Below are 19,279 nucleotides of genomic sequence, written 5' to 3'. Positions count from 1 at the left end.
CGAATTTTCACATGGTATCAGAGCATATTTGACAAACATGAGGCTTAAAATCGAAGAAAGGAAAATTTCGTTGTTCAAAGGGAGCAACATGATGAAATTTTCTGGGGCTGTGCATTGCCTAGCCAAGTAGTGCGAATTGTTGGACAAGGTTTTGATTTTCCAGTTTGTAGGGTGGCAAGAAAATTCGATTTGTTCGAGGAAGCAATTCCAACAGGCAGAGGGAGTAGCAACCCAGTATTTTGCAACACAGATTTCTTTTGTGGGCACAGTAGGGTTTTGCAACAGTTTATAGTAGCATAATTAGTGCCGAGTGGAAGAGAAATTGCAGACATAGAGGGAGTTTCTCTCAGAGGGTTTCTAGTTTCAGAAAGTGGTGCGAGTTTGTTGGATTAGCCAATTTGTGTTGCTGAGATTGCAGTTCGAGTGCCAGTCATTGAAGAAAGACTTCCAGGAGGCCGAGAAAGTAGATTCAAATTGCATAACTAGGCAACGGTAATAGTTCTATGCTTTCCAGGAAGGAGTACAAGTAGCAGAGGAGGAGGCCGAGCAGGAAAGGGAGGAGATTTTTCTGTGTATTTTCCCAATTATTTGAGTGTTGCAGATTTTGTAGCTTTTCGGAGATGGCCCTAAGAGATTACAAGAGGAGGCCGTATGAGTTAGCTAAAACGCAGATCAGGACAACAATTCGACTTCTAGTTTCCAAAGATAAGGGCCAGAGGAAGTGCTAGTTGTCTAGTGGAAGTTGCGAAAATGAAGAAAGGTCCTAGCCAGGGACAAGGCTCGAAAGGAGATAGTGGACCACCAAATGTAGGTGGAGGTGGAGCTTGATACTTCAATGTGTCAGAATGGGAAAGGTTCAGTGCAAACACAACAATGAGATCAGTTTGATCAATTCTAATTGTTGCACAAGGACCACCCCTTTGTTACGAGGTCCAACAATACATAGTAGCAGGTTCAGTGTCAGCAGACACAACCAATCATTTGGATAACAACTGTATATCTAGTTGCAGTCAGTACAGGTGAGACAATTGCAGAGCTAGATGCAGTGGCACATGCAATGCCAATTACCTAGTTGTAGGTAGAAGGAGTAGTTCCAGCCAGAAGATTCCCAATGTAGAACTACGTAGTCCAGTTTCTAGTACAGGAGGACAGTGCGAGTTGCCAAGAGGGAGTAGAGAGATTTTCGACAGGGAGATCAAGACTTAGAGGGAGTCTAGCTTCAAAGGGAGCAACCCTATGGAAGCTAGTGCTTCAGGATCTGGGGAGATCAGATTCATTATTGCAGTAGTTGCAACAACAATGCAAAGATAGCAACATAGCTGCAACAACAACAATATGAGTAGATCAGAGTTCAAAGTTGCGCAGAGCTAGGCAGGGTCTATTGAGGTAAGCATCAGATGGTGTTTTCTCATGGATCATTATCCTTGTTACAGGGTCCCACAATATTCAGTGGCAGATGGATCAATGTTAGATGGCGCAGTCAGTTCTTGAGGGACAGTTGCAGACTAGTTGCAGTCAGATGCTGAGAAGCGCAATGCAATGTTGGTAGTAGTGCAGAGGGCACAATGCAGAGTCAACAACGACGTTGATTTCCCAGTGTATAGTGCAAAGGCTAGTAGTAGTCAGAGACTCAAGAGACAATTGTAGCATAGAGACACAATTGATTCAATATTTTGGATGCTTCTTAGTTGTAGTAGTTGCAATAGCAACAACAACAATGAGAGGGAGTGTTAGTTGGGTTGCAGTGCAGATGTAGAGTTGGCAGTAGTACAAGTTGTATAATGCAGTGTCAACAGCGACACAGATGCAGCATGGTTCAGCGACAGTTGATAGCAGATTAATCAGAGTTAGCACAGTGTTGGTTGACAGTGGCAGGCAACTACAGTTGTCAGACATCAACAACGTGGGGAGGATGTTATGGACACAGTTGGAGAACACCTTCCTTGCTAAGAGGGAGTGTTAGTTTTTGTAGCATTGGATGGTGTTCTAGTCTTAAACTTTGTGGAGAGGCTAAAACACATGAGTTCTCCAAAACCCAAAAATCGTTTCTGAAAATTCCACCTAGAGATAGCTCAATTAAATTAATTGACCATTATTTAAATTTTTCCTAAGTTAGACTTAGGAAAACTAGTTAATTAATAGTAATTAATTGAGAAAGGTGAGAATTCTCTAAAAACTCACACGGACCGACTTGGAGATGATCTCAACCATCAATTAAGTTTTAATCTTGGCTGTTGAAGTCCCAACCGGATATTATAAAAGGAGGTCGATGGGTAGATGGAGAAACATACAAAAGAGAGCCAACAATCAAGTTCCTTGGGCAGTTTGAGCTAGCTAGCAGCAGAGTTCGAGTCAGAGAGGGAACATGGAGCTAGAGAGGGGAAAAGACAATGATCTGGAGGAAGTTTTCCAATTCTGGAGAGGCAAAGAGAGAAAGCTGAATTATTTCTACAGGAGGTTGTGCAAGGCCTCAAAGAGGGCATTCGATTTAGCTGGAGCAGTGGCAGTTTCAGGTGCTAGTGGTCGGGAATATTTCCAGAGGGCTAAGTCAGAGGCTTCCCTACCAGCAGTAGTCAATCAGTAGCTAATTCGAGCCAGTTCCAAGTTAGCAAGATTCACGCTTGTGGAGAGGTGACGCAGGGCCTGCGCAGAGGCAACAAGAGAGCCAGTTCGAGTGGCTAGATTGAGTTGAGATTGCTCGTGGAGGAGGGTAAATTTCCCTCAGTAAATTTTGCCAGTATTTCTCTCAAATAGAAAATGCCAGTTTGGCGTCATTTTATTGTACTCATAATTTCACTGCTGCAGAATAATAAAACTCTCAGCTGCTGCACCCGTTTTCCCACATTGGGTTTTTCCGGGACAATTATCCAAAAATAATTGGCATTTTTTATGTGTGTGTTCTAGCATATTTCTTGGTTTCCAGCATTTTTATAAGGTGAGTCATTTGTATGCCAATGCTCCGGTCGTGACTCAAGATAAGAGGATAGTGTCTGTTTTGCCTTAGTTAAGTTCTCTATGTAATTTGTGACCTTGTGTGGTGTTGCGTTTTTTTATGTAAGTCATTGTTTTGCCGGGAACCATATTTTCTGTGAGATTACCAAGGTTTATGTTGTGAATATGGAGACAGTGTGAATAGTATTGCAGGTCCCCTTCAAAGGCAGCTAAATTAAGGTTGGTGATGTGAAGATCTGCTTGATCCTTTTTCATCCGCTCTCTGGACTCTGCAGCATGAAATTTAAGAATGGAATTCCTATTTTCTATGCTGTTCACACTTCGAGCTAGAGATGTCACTGGTTGCTCCTGAGTCATATCTTTAAAAAGCTAGGCTACCTGAGTAGAGATTAGGCTTCAGCCTGGTTATCGGATGAAGTTCCTAGACCTGAGGCAAAGGTTCATTCTCGTTTTCTATCAGGATCATGAATGATCGCCCCCCCAGCCCCCACGCTTATGCCACCCCTAATATAAAGTTAATATTAGTATTCAATTATATTACTTTGTATATATAACTTTGATTTATATATAATGTATTGTTATATGTTAATTTATTATTAGATAATAAATTTTAGTAAATTTAATGTTTCATATAAGTTGTATTAGATACGAGAATACCTTTTATTATTAAATATTAATTGTATAAGAATATAACTTCATGGCTTCGGTTTATCATTTTATATTATATTAATGTTGTTTTTTCATTTTTTAAAAATATTTTTAAATATATATTCTTGCCACACCCTGCTTGGTGCTTCCTGTAAATTTGGGCAGAAGTTTACTTTATTGGATACTCATGTCCTGGTTCTCGATTCTCTTAAGTTCTGGAAACTCAAGCAACATTAATTTAAACTGGAAGATTGTAGCATAGGGCAGTGGGGAGGAATTGGTCTTCCGAAGAACCATTGTGTAAGCTCGGAGGAGCCTTTCTATGTCTGGGGTAATAATCGATAATTAGCTGAATGCCATTGTTACTTGTGTGTTGGGTGTGCCAATATTATGAAGATATATTGGGACTAGTTTCTCTATTTGAAAAGGTGAGTGGCTTGTATGCCAATGCTCCGGAAGTGAGGGAAGAGAAGAGGATAGTGTCTGTTTTGCTTCTCTGTGTAACTTGTGACCTTCTGTAGTGTCATGTTTTTTATATGTAATTCAGTGTTTTGCTGGGAACCATATTTTCTGTGAGATTAGCAGGGTTTATGTTGTATGTAGATGGTGTGAATAGTATTGCAGGTCCCCTTCAAAGTCAGGTAAGTCAAGGATGGTCATGTCAAGGTCAGCATGATAGTTTTGCATCCCCTCTGTGCAGCATGAAATTAAGAATGAAATTCCTATTTTCTATGCTGCTTTCTCTTGGAGCTACTTGCAGATGTCACTTGTTGCTTGTATCTTTAAGAAGCTAGGCTTCCCCCCCCCCCCCCCCCACGAAGATCTATTGTGTGACCACACTATTTGTCTCTCAATGTATCCTGCAGGATTAAATATAGAAGGGATATGGGCATCTTTTTATAAGCTCTAAGGTTGTATTAACTTTTCAATAAAGTGCTGGATCTCTATCAACATCCGTGATTTTATTCTGCCCTAGCTAGGAATACAATGCACTAGAGAAGCCCAACACAAAAACACTGTGCACAGCGGAAAATATAACAACATTGAAATCAACAACAATACACAAGAATATTGAACCAAATCTCGTTTCTCATTAGTCCATCAATAAAAAAAAATATGGCTTTCATACCAGGGATCATGGCCCTTCAGATCTCTGATACAACTAGTATACATAGTATACAATTAGGGCTTGAGATCTATTCCATCATATCTACAATCTGCCCAACAAAATACAGAGACAAGTCTTGACTTACTTGCTGAAGGCAGTCCTTCGTCCTTCATCCTCAGTCCTTTTAGTCCTCTTGTCCACTGCTCTTCTGGCTGTCCTTTGCCTCCAAGATCACACAGAGAACAACTCCTTTTTGTCCTCTGTCTACATGCTGCTACAGACTCTTGATCTGCTAGATCTGCTTCTTCAGATCACAAATCTGACTTTCTTCTTAGCGATCTGACCTTCTGGCACTCAGGTCTCAGTTTTTTCTTGCAGATCTGATATTATAGCACTCAAATCTGACTTTATTTTTGCAGATCTGACCTTCCAGCACTCAGATCTGACTTTCTCCTTGCCGATCTGACCTTCCAGCACTCAGATCTGACTTTCTTCAAGCAGATCTGACTTTCTTCTTGCAGATCTGACCTTTCAGTACTCAGATCTGACTTTCTTCTTGCTACTGCAACTCCTCTAAGGCAGATCTACGACTAGGTCCTTTAGCCTCCCTCTCTCCACAAGTGAAAGTCCTCCACTTGTGTCTAGGCCTCTCCTTTGGCCTCTTATTTATACTTTTGTGTGAGTGATCTTGGGGGTTTTCCTTGTCCATCAAGAAACCCCTATTTTACTAACTAACAAATTGGATTAAAAAATTAATTAACTTGGGTCTCAAGCCCACAACTTTGGGTCAAAACCCCAACCACTTGGGTACTTTTCCCAACCAACTTTTGGTGGGTTTTCACCACTTGGAAATACCTACTGAGCTACCCAATTTCCAACACAAGGTAGAATCTGTTCATTTGAGATCCAAGCAAGCAAAGATAATTTATTTACTAGCTTTGAAAATTGACTCTCTGAGCTAAATATAGTCACAATGTGGCATCATAAGGAATCAGTGCATTTACATATTTATTTATTTTTTTAATAAAAAGTTGCTTATGTATTTATCTATGATGTAGGCTGTCTTGAATGTAGGCCTAAAATATGCACTTTAGTTATTTCGGTTGTTAATAAACTTCTGTTAATGGTTTGTTGCAATTTAGTTTCAGTGTTAAATTTCATATTCTTCATAATAAAAGCTTTAAATGATAAATATCAAATAACAATGTATGAGAAGTAAGTTTTCTTTTTTTGTATTTTGGTATTTTTTGTAAATCTTTTTATGTTGTTTGTACATAATTTTTTCATTGTTACTGAAGACCTCCTTTAAGCAATCTTTTCCTTGTATCTGGCATGCAGGTGCTTCTACTAGTAAATCTTTTGAATATGGTGTGGTAAAACTCACTCCATCAAAATACTCCTCGTCTAACTTTGTGTGGCAGAAAAATGTTAAGCCATATGGACGCATAAGCTGCAAAAGGCACATTCCACGTGCAGAATACAAGTAATGCTCTTTTCTGTCTGTGTATGGATATTGTTTTACAGTTGGGTGTAAATCTTTTGATGCATCGAGTCTGTATACAAAATGGAATTACAAATTGCAATAATGATGGTTCTTGATCATGACAAAACTATATGTTGTGAAGAAGATTATCTTGGTAAATTCTCATAGTTAAATGGATTTGAAGGAAGAAATGAATGAGCAAATTATTTCATGTGTGTTACTTATTTTGGCACACAATAAAATGACTTTTTGATATAAATGTCCGCAGTAGTTGCTCTTGTCGAGTCTTGATAAAATTACCTGTCTCTCTGTCGAAAATCATTGCTAATATCTACCTTTTTCTTTAATAAAAATGATTGAGTTTGATATTATAGTTGTCAACATTGGTTGAATGAATACAATTCCATGTTGATGCTCTCATGGTTGCATTTGCTCGTTTATGGTTTCCTGTATATGCATTCCTTTTCTCCAACATAATCTGCTTTCAACTGAGTGTATACTTCACAGAGGAAGTCCTTCTAACTGATGGTGATTTTTAGAATGTCTGCAATACCTTCCCAACTAGAAAACATACTAATAGATGGACGAATTAACATGTTGTCAAGCATCAGGAAGAAAACAGCCATATTCCCAAGATAATGATATCATCAACTTATACTCTCCAACTGAGTGATAAATATTAAAAACAGCATGCCATGTTTCGAATTTGCTTATGTTCTTGAAGTTCAACAAGGGCTGGTTTGAAATCTGAACGAAAGCTATATTATATAGAAACATACACAACTGAGAACCTAATCCAAGCATGAGAGTTCCTTTGGGGATGTTCCTAGCCATTCCTGGTACATGGTATGTAGGGAATGCTTGCTTGACAAGTTCAAAGTGATAGATTGCAAAATTTTGTCTACACCTTTAGAGAAAGTGTCAAAGTTTTTCTCCAAAATTGACTCCATGGTAGCTAATGAGTCAGTCTACATGTAGCTGGTGGGGAGTTTGATATATGTTACGACCACTCTGCTCGAGTTGAGTTACATTGTGAGATTCTTTTCTAGATCCATGACAGTGTGGAAGGAAGAGCATTGGATTATATCAAAGAGGTTGTGAAGATATATGAAAGGGAAACTCGACTTTGGCATTTTGTATAGTAGAAGCAAAGGCCCTAGGTTGTGTGGGTATGCAGATTGGGTAGGTTGTGTGGATGATAGAATGCCAACTTCTGTATATTTATTTAGCACTGGCACTAGCGTATTCACATGGACCAATGAGAAGCACCATGCAATAACCCTTTTGTTGATAGAAGTAGAATATCGAGTAGTGAGAGGATTGTTTGATGTAGTTTTGGCTTAAGAGGATGCTTCTCGGCATGAAGATGCAATAGATAGATCCAACATCACTACTTTGTGACAATCAACGGGTGGTCAAACTGGCCAAGGATCTATTCTTCCACATTTACTTAGCATGTTGAGATACATTTTCACTTCATAAGACAACATGTAGATAAAATGAGATAAGATAAAAATTTTAATGTCCAACCGAGGACCACAAAGAAGGTTAATGGGATTGTGACAGGTACAATGATCTTGGTACAAAGTGGGAGTGCTAAAGTGGCTCCTATGTAAGAGAAAAATTCAGGAAGTAAAAGAGCATACTAATCTAAAACCCTAGACAGCCAACTCAAAAGAATGAAGAGGCCATCCAGGGGAAGGATATGCAAGATGAGTGGCTGATTGGCCTATAGTACTAGCTATAAGAGGTAGTCCTAGATCACTAGAGTTCTCTCTCTTAACATTTGAGGCTGAATGGAGGAAACTCAACATAGATGTCTGCCTGGAAGAATACCAAGGCGGAGGGCTCAAGCGAATATTGTGCGGCTGTCTGTAAGGACGGGCTTCTTTATGAGGTCTAAAATGTGTCAACATGCGACTGAACTGACTTGTGGAATGAGGTTTGCTCTCGGGTGCCTCTGGGATCTCACTAAGGCAGGGATGGAGCCCCATGTCCTCACTGATTTGGAATCATTTGTCTCCATTTCTCGCTTGGTGCCCTGAATCAAGAGCACCCTAAAAAAGTAGGTAATCTGCCAAATAGAAGCCGATCTCTGAAGTGGATGTGGTTGAAGGACGGAAGCGCGAAAACGAACAACCTCTTGCATATATAAGTCCAGGCATCTACCAAGTGTCTGTATCTTGTGGAAAAGACAATGGAACTGCACTCAAATCTCATAATATGTTGGGCAATGGAAGATGAAGTGCTCCCCAGTGTTTAGTTCTTGTAGATGGCTCAACTTGCATGTCTTGTCTGAGAGGCTAATCTGGTGGTCACTCTCAATCCGTAATCTGTGAGACTCAATTGTAAACTGGCTTAGGGGTACCTGAAGAGCATGCATCCAGTGGCGAGATGTATGAGGAGGTCGAATAATAAGTCCGTCTCTCATAACCGTGAAGTGCTCAACGTAGAAGGCCATGTTTGGGTGTAACCCACTATGGGGGTCGATGTAAGTGAACCTCACAAGTTGCTTGTAGATGTCCACTCCGATGATCATGCTCAACTCTTGTTGTGTAGTTAGAAGGTGACTAGGTGTATCTATGGAATATTTGAAAGGGGGAGGCAATCAATTATAATGCCAATGGATCCTAGAAGATTTGAGACACCAATAAACCAACATCGAGAATGAACCAGAGGACGGATGGATGCAATGGACTCTAATGCGCATTAGGCCAAGTACGGGTACTAGTCCCATCCCTTTGCTGTATTGGAAAAGGTCTGAATCCGTTGCAAGAGAGAGACGAGGCCAAACACTGTCTCGAGCTGAAAGGGATAAATTTTTAACTTTGTAAGAATGATGGGTTGGAAACCAACCTATCCTTTGGATATGAGTTGCATCTTCTCAAGCTCCCTTCAAAACATCATGTGGAGTGTCGTAGCTTAAATTTTAAAGAATCTGTGGGCTACCATGATCATCCTATAGTTTTGGGGTCCATACTAGACCTTGATTTGTGAATCAGGTGGATAATTTGATGTGACTAAGATTGTGGGAAGCTTGCATGGACAACATGACTGAAGAAGTCATCTGGTTGGCTATCCATGGCACATAGACCTTTCTTGAACAAGTTTGCTTGGAATACTTCCTCATCTGTTGCTTTACTTGTCTCATCATCTAAACCAATGTGGAAAAAGTCGAAGTCTGGATTAAATCAGCAAGGGTCCAAAAGTTGAAAAACTCATTAAAGTTGGGAGTTTTATGAAAAAGTCTGCAAAATTAAAAAAACGCAAAAGTATTCATTTATTTTTAACATCTAGAGTATCCACAACATCAAATAAATGAATTTCCACATCAACATGTAAAGAAAGCTAATATATAATATGTAAATGAAGTCTAGTGCTACATCACATATCAAAATAGTGAATCAACTCCTGAATCTTGAGTCTTGTCTGAGTCTCAACTCTCAAGTGTCAAAATATCAAAAAAAAAATATAATAAATATATATCATGAGTCATCTACATGTCATAAAGTAATCAGTCACTGAGATCCTCTTCCCCTTTTACGGGAATAGGGAATGGCTTTGCCTTTTCCTCTAGAGGAAGAAAGCCCAACCCCTGGAAATACAAATGGAGTCAATCATCCTCTAGAAGCCGATAAAAGAGGTGTACTCTGTCCTATGCTGTTGCTGCCCATCCTCGATGGTGTCACCTCCTCCTCATCATCCTCATCTAGCTTTGCCTCCTAAACCTGATGTTGCTCCTCCTCCTCTACCTCTGGCTCTCCCTCCCCTGCAACTGCTACCTCCTCTGGATCCACATCTAACCAATCTGGGATCGAGTCCATGGTCGACTTCTCAGTCTCGACCCTCCATGCAGCAGTGGTATAAATATTGTCCAATGAGATGGCTTCCACATCAGGAGGTTTCTGAAGTTGTCTCACCCACAATCGAAGATTGTAGTGGATGTAGACCATGTCATTTGGGCGTTGGGACTCTAATTTGTATTAGGGTCATAGATTGTAAATTAGTACTTAGAAAATTTTATTTTAATAATCAAATGAATTCAAAAAATTTAATCTGAATTTTTTTTACCTGTTGCGCTTTTTGTTGTGTATTTTGTCAAATACACTCTAGTTGCGCTCACACGCAGAGGAACTGCATGTTTGGTTGGGCTCTCAAACGATAAGCTTTTGGAGATGGGGTACTTTGCCACCATAGCTTGTCCACCTAACATCTACAAGTTAAAAGAAAATGAGAAACATAAAAAAAAAACATTGAAATTCTAAACTTGAAAGTTTGAAACAAACTAAGCTTACTTGGCATTTTGGTTGTCCTATTCTTAATAGCCATGGTAAAACCAAATGTGCCACCCCCCATCCTATATACCTCCATTTCATTAGAAATATCTTCACGTTCTTGCTCAGATGACACCATCCTCTCGACACAAGTGAAGAATCCGTTCATCACCTCGGCATCAAATCTGAAACCGTAGGCGTAAGAAAATGCGCGGTTGAGGTAGATACTTGCAGCATGAATGGGGCGATGGAGGGTATTGTTCCATCGCTCATCAATCACTCTCCACATGACCTGTTGTTTCTCTAACCCCTGGTCTCCCTTATCTTCATAATAAGCACAAATGGCTTCTTTGGCCTTATCCATGGCCTCATACAAGTAGCCCATTGCGGGCTTGTCTCCATCTACTAACTGAAGAACCCTTACCAAAGGTTCTGAAATGGCACACACCTCCTCTACTCTTGCCCAAAAGCTCTGATCATATGAAACTAGTCTGCATATGCCCTCTCCCTCTGCTTTGCGACTAATAGATAAAGCACGCCAATCCGGTGAAAGAAACATGCTCTTCACATCCCACATAGAATTCAACAGAGACTGAAGAGATATGAAAGTATTGGCAAATCGTGTAATGGCAGGACGCACCAACTCTTTGTTTTAGGTGAATTTTCTCATCAAGCTAAGCACAGATGCATGATTATATATAAGTTTTGCTATGCTCCTGGATGATTCAACAATATCCCTCGCAATAGGAATCTTACCTATATCCTCCAACATCAAGTCAATGCAATGAGCAACACAAGGTGTCCAAAACAAGTTAGGATACCTCTCCATAAGCAACTTGCCAACTGCAACATAATTTGCAACGTTGTCCATTATGACTTGGACAACATTGCTTGGGCCTACTTCCTGAATGGAGGGGTCTAACAACTCACATAATAAATGTGCATATTTAATGTGTGCAGAGGCATCAACATATTTCATAAACATTGTCCCCTTGGGACAACTAACCAAGAAGTTAAAAAGGGTCCTACCCTTCTGGTTAGTCCAACCATCTGACATGACTGTGCATCTAGTTTATTCCCATGATGCCCTAAACTCCTCCAATCTAGAAGTGCAATCAGTCTTTTCATCTTGAAGAAGAGGCCATCTCAATTTTGCAAAGGTGGGGGCTTTGTACCCTGGGCAAACGACAACAACAACATCAAATATAGGTTGGTAGAATGGGTTTGTCTTGGCAATGTTGAAAGGAACATCACTCCATAGAAGACACTTACTGACCAACCTGTCAGCTTCTGCCTTTTCCTTTTTTTTTTAAAGTGCTGATTTGGGGCCAGGTTGTGCACTAGGTGTGGTTCTAGGAACAAAAAAGATGAGATAGATGAGGGGTTGGGACATATGGGTGAGGAAGGTGATGTTGAAGAAGCACTGCTACTCTCAATTCCCCCCACTCTTGAGGCGCCTACAAGTTGGATTTTTAGTGCTGCCTTGGTGTCTTCCTCTTTATCCATCAATGATTGAATGGCCCGTCGGATGATTTTTGGAGACGTATTGGGCAAAGGTCAACATTTTGCCCCAAAATTTGCCCCAAATGGGATTTTAATTTGTTGGTACCTCCTAACATATGCTTGCCACACAACTTGCAAGTCAAATATATTCTATTGATCCCCCTAGATTCGGGTATAGTATCAGGTTCACCATATTCCCACATAACGTCCAAAAGCCTTGGCATTTTATTTTAAACTGTGAACTTGAATTTAAACCTAGGCACAAAAAATTGAAACAAGTTAAAAATTTCCCATCACATAAGAAGCAAACTCAAATGCAATTGTTGATTTTAGATTTTAAATGCCTCTTCTCAGTCACTTGAAAACACTCAGTGTTAGTAAACAAGGGTTTGAATTTTTGTCATTTTATTCTTGAAAGTTGAAGCTTTGCTTCAATTTAGATTCTAAACAATGTTTCCCTTTAAAAATTCTAGGCAAAAATAAGATATAAACAAACTAATAGAATTATAGAAAGATTTAAGAAGCCATTTGTGTAAAAAAGACTAAGAGAGAAATTAAAATACATACTTGGTAGCAACAATTCGACACTTTGAATCTCTCACGTTGAGCAATGGACAAATCTCCAAATCCCCACCACAAAACTAGCAAATCTCCTCCTCTAGGGTAATGGCAAACAACTACTCTCTCCACAGGGACGAATGGGAGCAAAAACAACAGAGAAATATGTTTTTTTCGGCCTTTTCGGCCTCTTATCCGCGGCTTGGGAGAGACGACCGACTTTTTCGGTCGACTCCCGATATTAGATCTTAAGCTTTTGTATTCGTATTCAGGAGGCCATTAATGTCATAAATAAGATCACTAATGATGACATTGCTAGATTAGTTGGCCTTTGCCTCACCTCTACATTCTTTAGTTTTCAAGGTGAGTTCTTTGAACAAACCTGTGGGGTAGCAATGGGTTCTCCTCTTTCCCCTTTCGTTGCTAACTTATTCATGGAGGATTTTGAGGCTAAGGCCTTGGCTTAAGCTTCATTTTGCCCTAAGAAATGGAAGAGATTTGTAGATGATACTTGTGTCGTTTGGCCTCACGGCCGCGAGAAATTGGATATGTTTCTTGACCATCTTAATTCTTTGTCAAACTTTATCAAATTCATGATGGAGGTTGAAGTGAATGGGTATCTTCCCTTCTTAGACGTCCTTCTATCCAGGATGAATGATGGTTCTGTCTCTCACCAAGTCTTTCGCAAGAAGACACACACAGAGTAGTATCGTCATTCCAGCTCTCATCATTTTCCTGTTAAAAAACTCGGGGTTCTTAGTACTCTAGCCACCCGTGCTTTAAGAATTTCTGATGAAATGCACCTTGAAGAAGAAAAGTCTCATCTCCTTAAAGTTTTTGAAATGAATGGCTATAGCAGGTCTCAAGGCCTCAAGGCTTTCCGAAGAGCCCGCAAAGAGCCGAGGGTTAAACCTCCTAGTGAAGACCCTATCTCTAAGGTGAAACTCCCGTTTATCCAGGGAACTACAGACAAGATTGCCCATATTCTGAAGAAGAATAATGTCTCCTCTACTTTTAAGCCCCTTAATGCCATTAGGAATTATCTCGGATCAGTTAAGGACCCTATTGACCCCAAAGACATGAAAGGTGTCTACTCGATCCCATGTTCTTGTGGGATTCCCTACATTGGGGAGACCGGCCGCTCTATTAAGCAGAGAATCCAAGAGCATGCTGCAGATATAAGTTACAACCGATCTCGCTCCTTAGCTCCTGCAGAACATGCAGATAAATATAAGCACCATGTGTGAATTGAGGAGGCAAGGGTCATTGCCAGGGTTGATCATTTCCATCATAGGAAACTAATAGAAGCTATTGAGGTTGAGAAACATGCTAAAAATCTCAATAGGGATGATGGGTGGAAATTAAGTAAGAGCTAGATTCCAGCCCTTTTATCGTGATTTATTTATTTATTTTATTACTATTGGTAATTATTTTACTTTTAGATTATTTCTTAGATGTTACTTTTATCTTTATAATTACTGAATGAAGAATAAAGTTAGTCCAAAATATATAGATTCCCCTCAAGTTATTAATAAATAAATAATTTGTACAATAATTTAATATATTCCATTTATTAATTTATATCATTAATAATTATATAATATATACAATAATTTAATAGAGTATTGTTTTGTTAATATGTTTTTACTTGGTCTTTTTATTTATTTATTAACTTCTTAGTGGGTTATTATAATATATTTTCATTATTATTAAATATTTAAATATAATTATCGGTTAATTTTATAATAACTAGTCATTTGAATGGTTTTTAAAGATAAGAAATTATTATTTTTTTTTCCCCGTGGAAAAAGTCCGTAATTTTATTCATATGAAAAAATTACATGTTGTAGATGCTATAAGCATATGGAGATGGCTGTCCATGAAAAGGACAAAAATACAATAAAAAGCAAAATAAATATCAGCAGGCCTATGCTTTTCTGCCCTTTTTCTTCTCCACCCTTCTCCAACCCTCCGATTCGGGAGTGGGTGAAATTATGGCCAGCTGGTTATCCAGTGTGTTCAATGGTAGTTCCTTGTCGGATTCAGATCCTTCCGATCCATGAGTTCTTTTTATTCCACTTACTTCCAGCTGAGGTTCTTGATGCTGTTGTATATTATTTGGCTCCATATGAGCATCAGGGGTAGTTTCATCCTGATTATGTTTCTGTCCCGAGTAAATACCAGTTTCCATTTGGTTCTCTGGAGGTTCTGACTGCAAGTCCTCCTCTTCTTCCATCAGGTCAGTCTGCTGCCATCCTTTGGGCTTTTTTTGTTGTTTCTTTTTTCCTTTGGAGTCCTTTCTGGTCAGCGGGCAATTGTATTGGAGGTGTCCAGTTTGCAGGCAGCTGCGGCATCTGAAAGCAGTATTCTCATAGTCGAGCGGTTGAGTCCTCAATGTATTGTTGTAGTTCAATGTGATGTGATCAGGCAAGCCCTGACTCAGGTCCACTTCTACACATATTCTGGCAAATGTGATGATTCCCTTGCTAACTCTGTCTTCATCAATTTTTAGGAATTTCCCCAGGGAATTCCCAATGGCTGATAAAACTTTGTAATGCCAAAAGTGTAGAGGGAGGTTATGGAGCCTCACCCAAACAGGCATTGTGGAAATTTTCATAGTGTTTGCATCAAATTCATCAAACCAGGGAGTGATGAAGAGGCCAACATTGCCCCAAAACCAAGGCCCCTGATTGATAATATTGTCTCGTTCTTGTTCTGTGCTGAAGCTAACAATGAAAAATCCCTTTGAGCATAAATGTATATCACAGTTTGTTGACCATGTGGAGTAAATCCAATGATGCAGAGCATCGGATTTTGGCCAGAAACCATTAAATCTACAAATGACAACATTTTTGGATAGTTCAATGTGTAGTTCAGTTACCTCTGGTAGATGTACTTGGAGCGTTGGGGATTCCATTTTTTGTTCCACTAAATAGGGACCTGGTAACTCTGGTGCTGGTGCTGATTTATGCTGCATTTTTCCTTTTCCCTTGACTGCGTCTCGAAAAGAGCCTGTGTTTTTTGAGCTGTCTCCATTGCATCCTCCACGCAGTCACAGATTAAGGAAAATGGTTGAATCATTATTGATACCATATTCCTGAAGTGAGAGGAGGTCCTGTAGACTGCGACCAAAGAATATCAGGTTTTGGTATTTGGTGGGAGTCCCAATTTGGTTATGTATTTCCTTCTTTAGCTCCTGTATATTCAGCCCCTTTCTGAGCCTCATACAATGATGGCTGCCCCCTGTCTTTTTGACGAAGATTTTAATCCATTCTTCACCCACGCAGTATGAATCAGTCATTTTGGAGCCACAATCCGTTAATATGGGCGTACTTCCTTCAAACCTCACTGCACCCCAGCTTTTTATATATTTTCCGCTTCCTGCTACTTCCAGATTTGGTTTATTTAGGTCATTTTTTGTGTACTCTGTCACAACGCCAAGATTTATGTGGCCCACTGTAGTTGGCTCCCTTTGCCGTGCACGAGATTTTTCCAGAACAGATTGGAGCCAGGACGCTGTATGACCTTCTTCTCGTATCCATGCTCGCAGCAGCCTGTTGGTGAAAAATCTGTTGACAGGGGTGGCGATTGTAGGACAGGTAGTGGTAAGACGACAACAAATCTCGGCATGCCCGGTGCCCAAGCCACCGTCCAACTGAGCAGTGGCAAGAGAAATCGTGATAGACGCTCAGGCAAAGTAAACAGGAGGACATTGCCCCCGCCGAGAAGTCCGAGTGCATGCAGGTGTGGTTTTGGCCAAAGAAACCCATTTTGTAAATGAATAAAACAAAATGTTACCTCTTCCGGACGTGGTTCTTTTCCTAGGAGAGAGGGAACGCCTACCAACTTGCGACCACCTTCGAGCGATCGATTGTGAGCCTGGGGGAAAGTCCCTGCAAACAGAAAGGGAGCGTTCGCCATTGATGGTTGTAGAGCTCAATTTAAGAATTTTATTATTTAAATAACTAATTTGAATTAAAAAGAATTAATAATAAATAAATAAATAATAATATACTAATTTTATTATTTAGATAACTAAGTTCCTAACGAACTATTTCTAACAACGAATTTTATAACAACTAATTCTGATCACTGATGCATCCTTGCTATTTATTCATTAAGATCATTTGATTTTTTCACCTTTGTCCTGAGGATGAACCTCATTAGCTGGTTCGAAATGTTGACCAAATAATACTGATGTGATTAATCCAGAAGACAAGCTTACTACATTATGGATCACAAAAGCTCAAGATCTAACATTATAGCTCTACACGGAAGGGAAATGGCTGATAAAGCTCGTCAATTTGAACGGGCTAGACTTCAAGTTGCAAAGAAAAAATCTGATCTTACATTTCTTAAACGTTGCAGGGATGCATCAGTGATTCCAGTGTTCACTCGTATTAATCATCAGTTAAATAATTCCAAGAACAGGTATATTTTTCTTAAAACAAGTCTAGCTCTAATTAAGTCTGAAATTTGTAAAATTAGAAGGGTTCTTGATTTCTTGTCTTGCAAGCTTTTTTCTCTTCATTTAGATCTAGCAAATGGCTTGTCTAATTCTCTCTGGAGAGTTGTTGAAGATAGCTCCACTGCTAAAGCTCTTCATTTGGAAGAACTTTCAAAAAAGAAACAAATGACAAAATTTGGCACGCTGCAAGGAGTCCTTTCTTCAGTTGAAGATTGTCAAGCCTTTGCACATCAAGCATTTAGTCGGATAAATAAAGAACAGGTCTTGGCCCTTGGCGCTTGGGTTCAAAACCATGTTTTAGTTTCCTCCCGTAATTCTAATTTAGCGTCTTCTGGTCCTGCTGTTTCCGAATCATATATCATTCTTGATCCGTCGGCCTTAGGCAAGAAACCCCTCTCCAGCCCGGCTATTACTCACTGTAGGTCTCTTCTCCTTGGATCCCCTTCCTCAATCTCGGTAGGAGAGATCGATTTGTCTGTTTTGTCTCTGCACCGGATTTGCAGCAACAAAATCGATGTAAACTCCTCTCCTGCACTGGTTGACTCTCTCGTGAACATTTTCGATTCGCCAGCAGTGGTCAACATCGAATTGACCTCTATAACCCACGAGATCAACAATGATCTGTCTAGTCCCGCGTTTAATAACTATAGTGAGTCATCCTCTCCGTGCATTCAACATCTTCACCCCATCATTTTCCTTCATCCACCTCTGCATCCTCCTCCTAGCATTCTGCGTCGTCTCCCCAGCGTGCTCGTTTATCCTCCTTTGCATCCTCTCCCCAACTTCCTGTAGTTCCTTCAACCCCCTCTTCTTCGATGATTGATAATTGCCTGGTGTCTTCCTCGAGCCTGGCAAATGAGAGCACTCTCCCGTCTTCCCTTTCTTCATCAGCGTCGATCCTGCCGCTCCACCAGCTTCCTGATTCCCCTCTTCATTATTCAACTCCCAATTCTTCGTTGCTCCATCCTTTCTTTCCCCCAAAAAGTCTTCTCCCCTCTGTTCATAAACATTGCTAATAAAAAAGTGTTGAATCATAATAATTTAAGTAATAATGGTTAGAGCAGTAAAAATTCGTTCAATTCTTTTGTTAAGATTAGGGATTTAGACAATTCTAGATTTATTCAAACTAATAATAATAATAATAGTAGAATGAATAATAATAATAATAATGATGCTATTAATAATAATAACAATAAAGTTAATAATAATAATAATAATTATTATTATTATTTCTCTTCTTCCTTTAAAAATGTTATTAATCTCTCGAGTATAAATTTTGATCTTTCTACTTTTAAGCTTCTTAATAAGGGTCTAAATTTTTCCCTTGCCCCCAATAAGATTCCTATTAATGACATTATTTGCAATATTGGATTTGGTATAAAGGACCTTCTTGATAACGTTAAAGAAGTTATAAAGCAAGACTATGTGATCGTTCTTAGGAAGGCTAAACCTCCCAAAAGAAACATTTGCAAAGATGAATTTCTTGCCCTTAAACCTCTAAAGGACAACCTCGCCATTGTCATCCTAAAAACTAATAAGGGCGGAGCAGTTGTCATTCTTGATAAATCTGACTATTCGAATAAAATGTTTGACCATCTCTTTAATAGTGGCAGTTACATGAAGCTTAAAAAGAATTCAATTAAAAAAGTTAACAAAGAAATAATTACCGCCATTAATTCCATTAAGACCCTTAAACCTCTTTGTGAGAAACTTATTGAAAGCAATCCTCTTAGCCCTAGGATTTATGGCCTTCCCAAGATTCATAAGGTTGGGGTCCCCTGGAGACCTATTGTTAACACAATAGGTGGGCCTACTTATCGTCTAGCCAAGTTCTTAGCTCAAAAGCTCAAACCTTTTGTTGGTCGCATCGATTCCTTTATTAAGGACTCTGCTTCCTTTGTTAATGAATTGAGGGATATTACACTCGAACCTAGTGATTTGTTAGTGAGCTTTGATGTTATCTCCCTTTATACCTGTATTCCTATTTAGGAGGCCATTAATGTCATAAATAAGATCACTGATGATGACACTGCTAGATTAGTTGGCCTTTGCCTCACCTCTACATTTGTTAGTTTTCAAAGTGAGTTCTTTGAACAAACCTGTGGGGTAGCAATGGGTTCTCCCCTTTCCCCTTTCGTTGCTAACTTATTCATGGAGGATTTTGAGGCTAAGGCCTTGGCTTCAACTCCATTTCGCCCTAAGAAATGGAAGAGATTTGTAGATGATACTTGTGTCGTTTGGCCTCACGGCCGCGAGAAATTGGATATGTTTCTTGACCATCTTAA

General features: G+C 39.5%; 1 protein-coding gene across 2 annotated transcripts in view; it reads left to right on the top strand.

Annotated features, from left to right (window-relative positions):
• Positions 1-19,279, top strand: part of LOC149154718 (uncharacterized) — a 161,237-nt gene that overhangs the window by 31,779 nt on the left and 110,179 nt on the right. For both annotated transcript variants that reach the window (XM_089439200.1, XM_089439199.1), the window contains exon 2: positions 6,047-6,191. In XM_089439200.1, coding sequence (XP_089295326.1) covers positions 6,047-6,191 — 145 coding nt within the window. The remainder of the gene's footprint in view (positions 1-6,046; positions 6,192-19,279) is intronic.

Source organism: Pinus tabuliformis, chromosome 9, assembly GCF_031772625.1.
Source record: "Pinus tabuliformis cultivar Carrire ecotype Pingquan chromosome 9, CPIR1, whole genome shotgun sequence".
NCBI classification, from domain to species: domain Eukaryota; kingdom Viridiplantae; phylum Streptophyta; class Pinopsida; order Pinales; family Pinaceae; genus Pinus; species Pinus tabuliformis.
The sequence above is the reverse complement of the archived record's forward strand: the minus strand, read 5'-3'. Positions and strand labels throughout refer to the sequence as shown.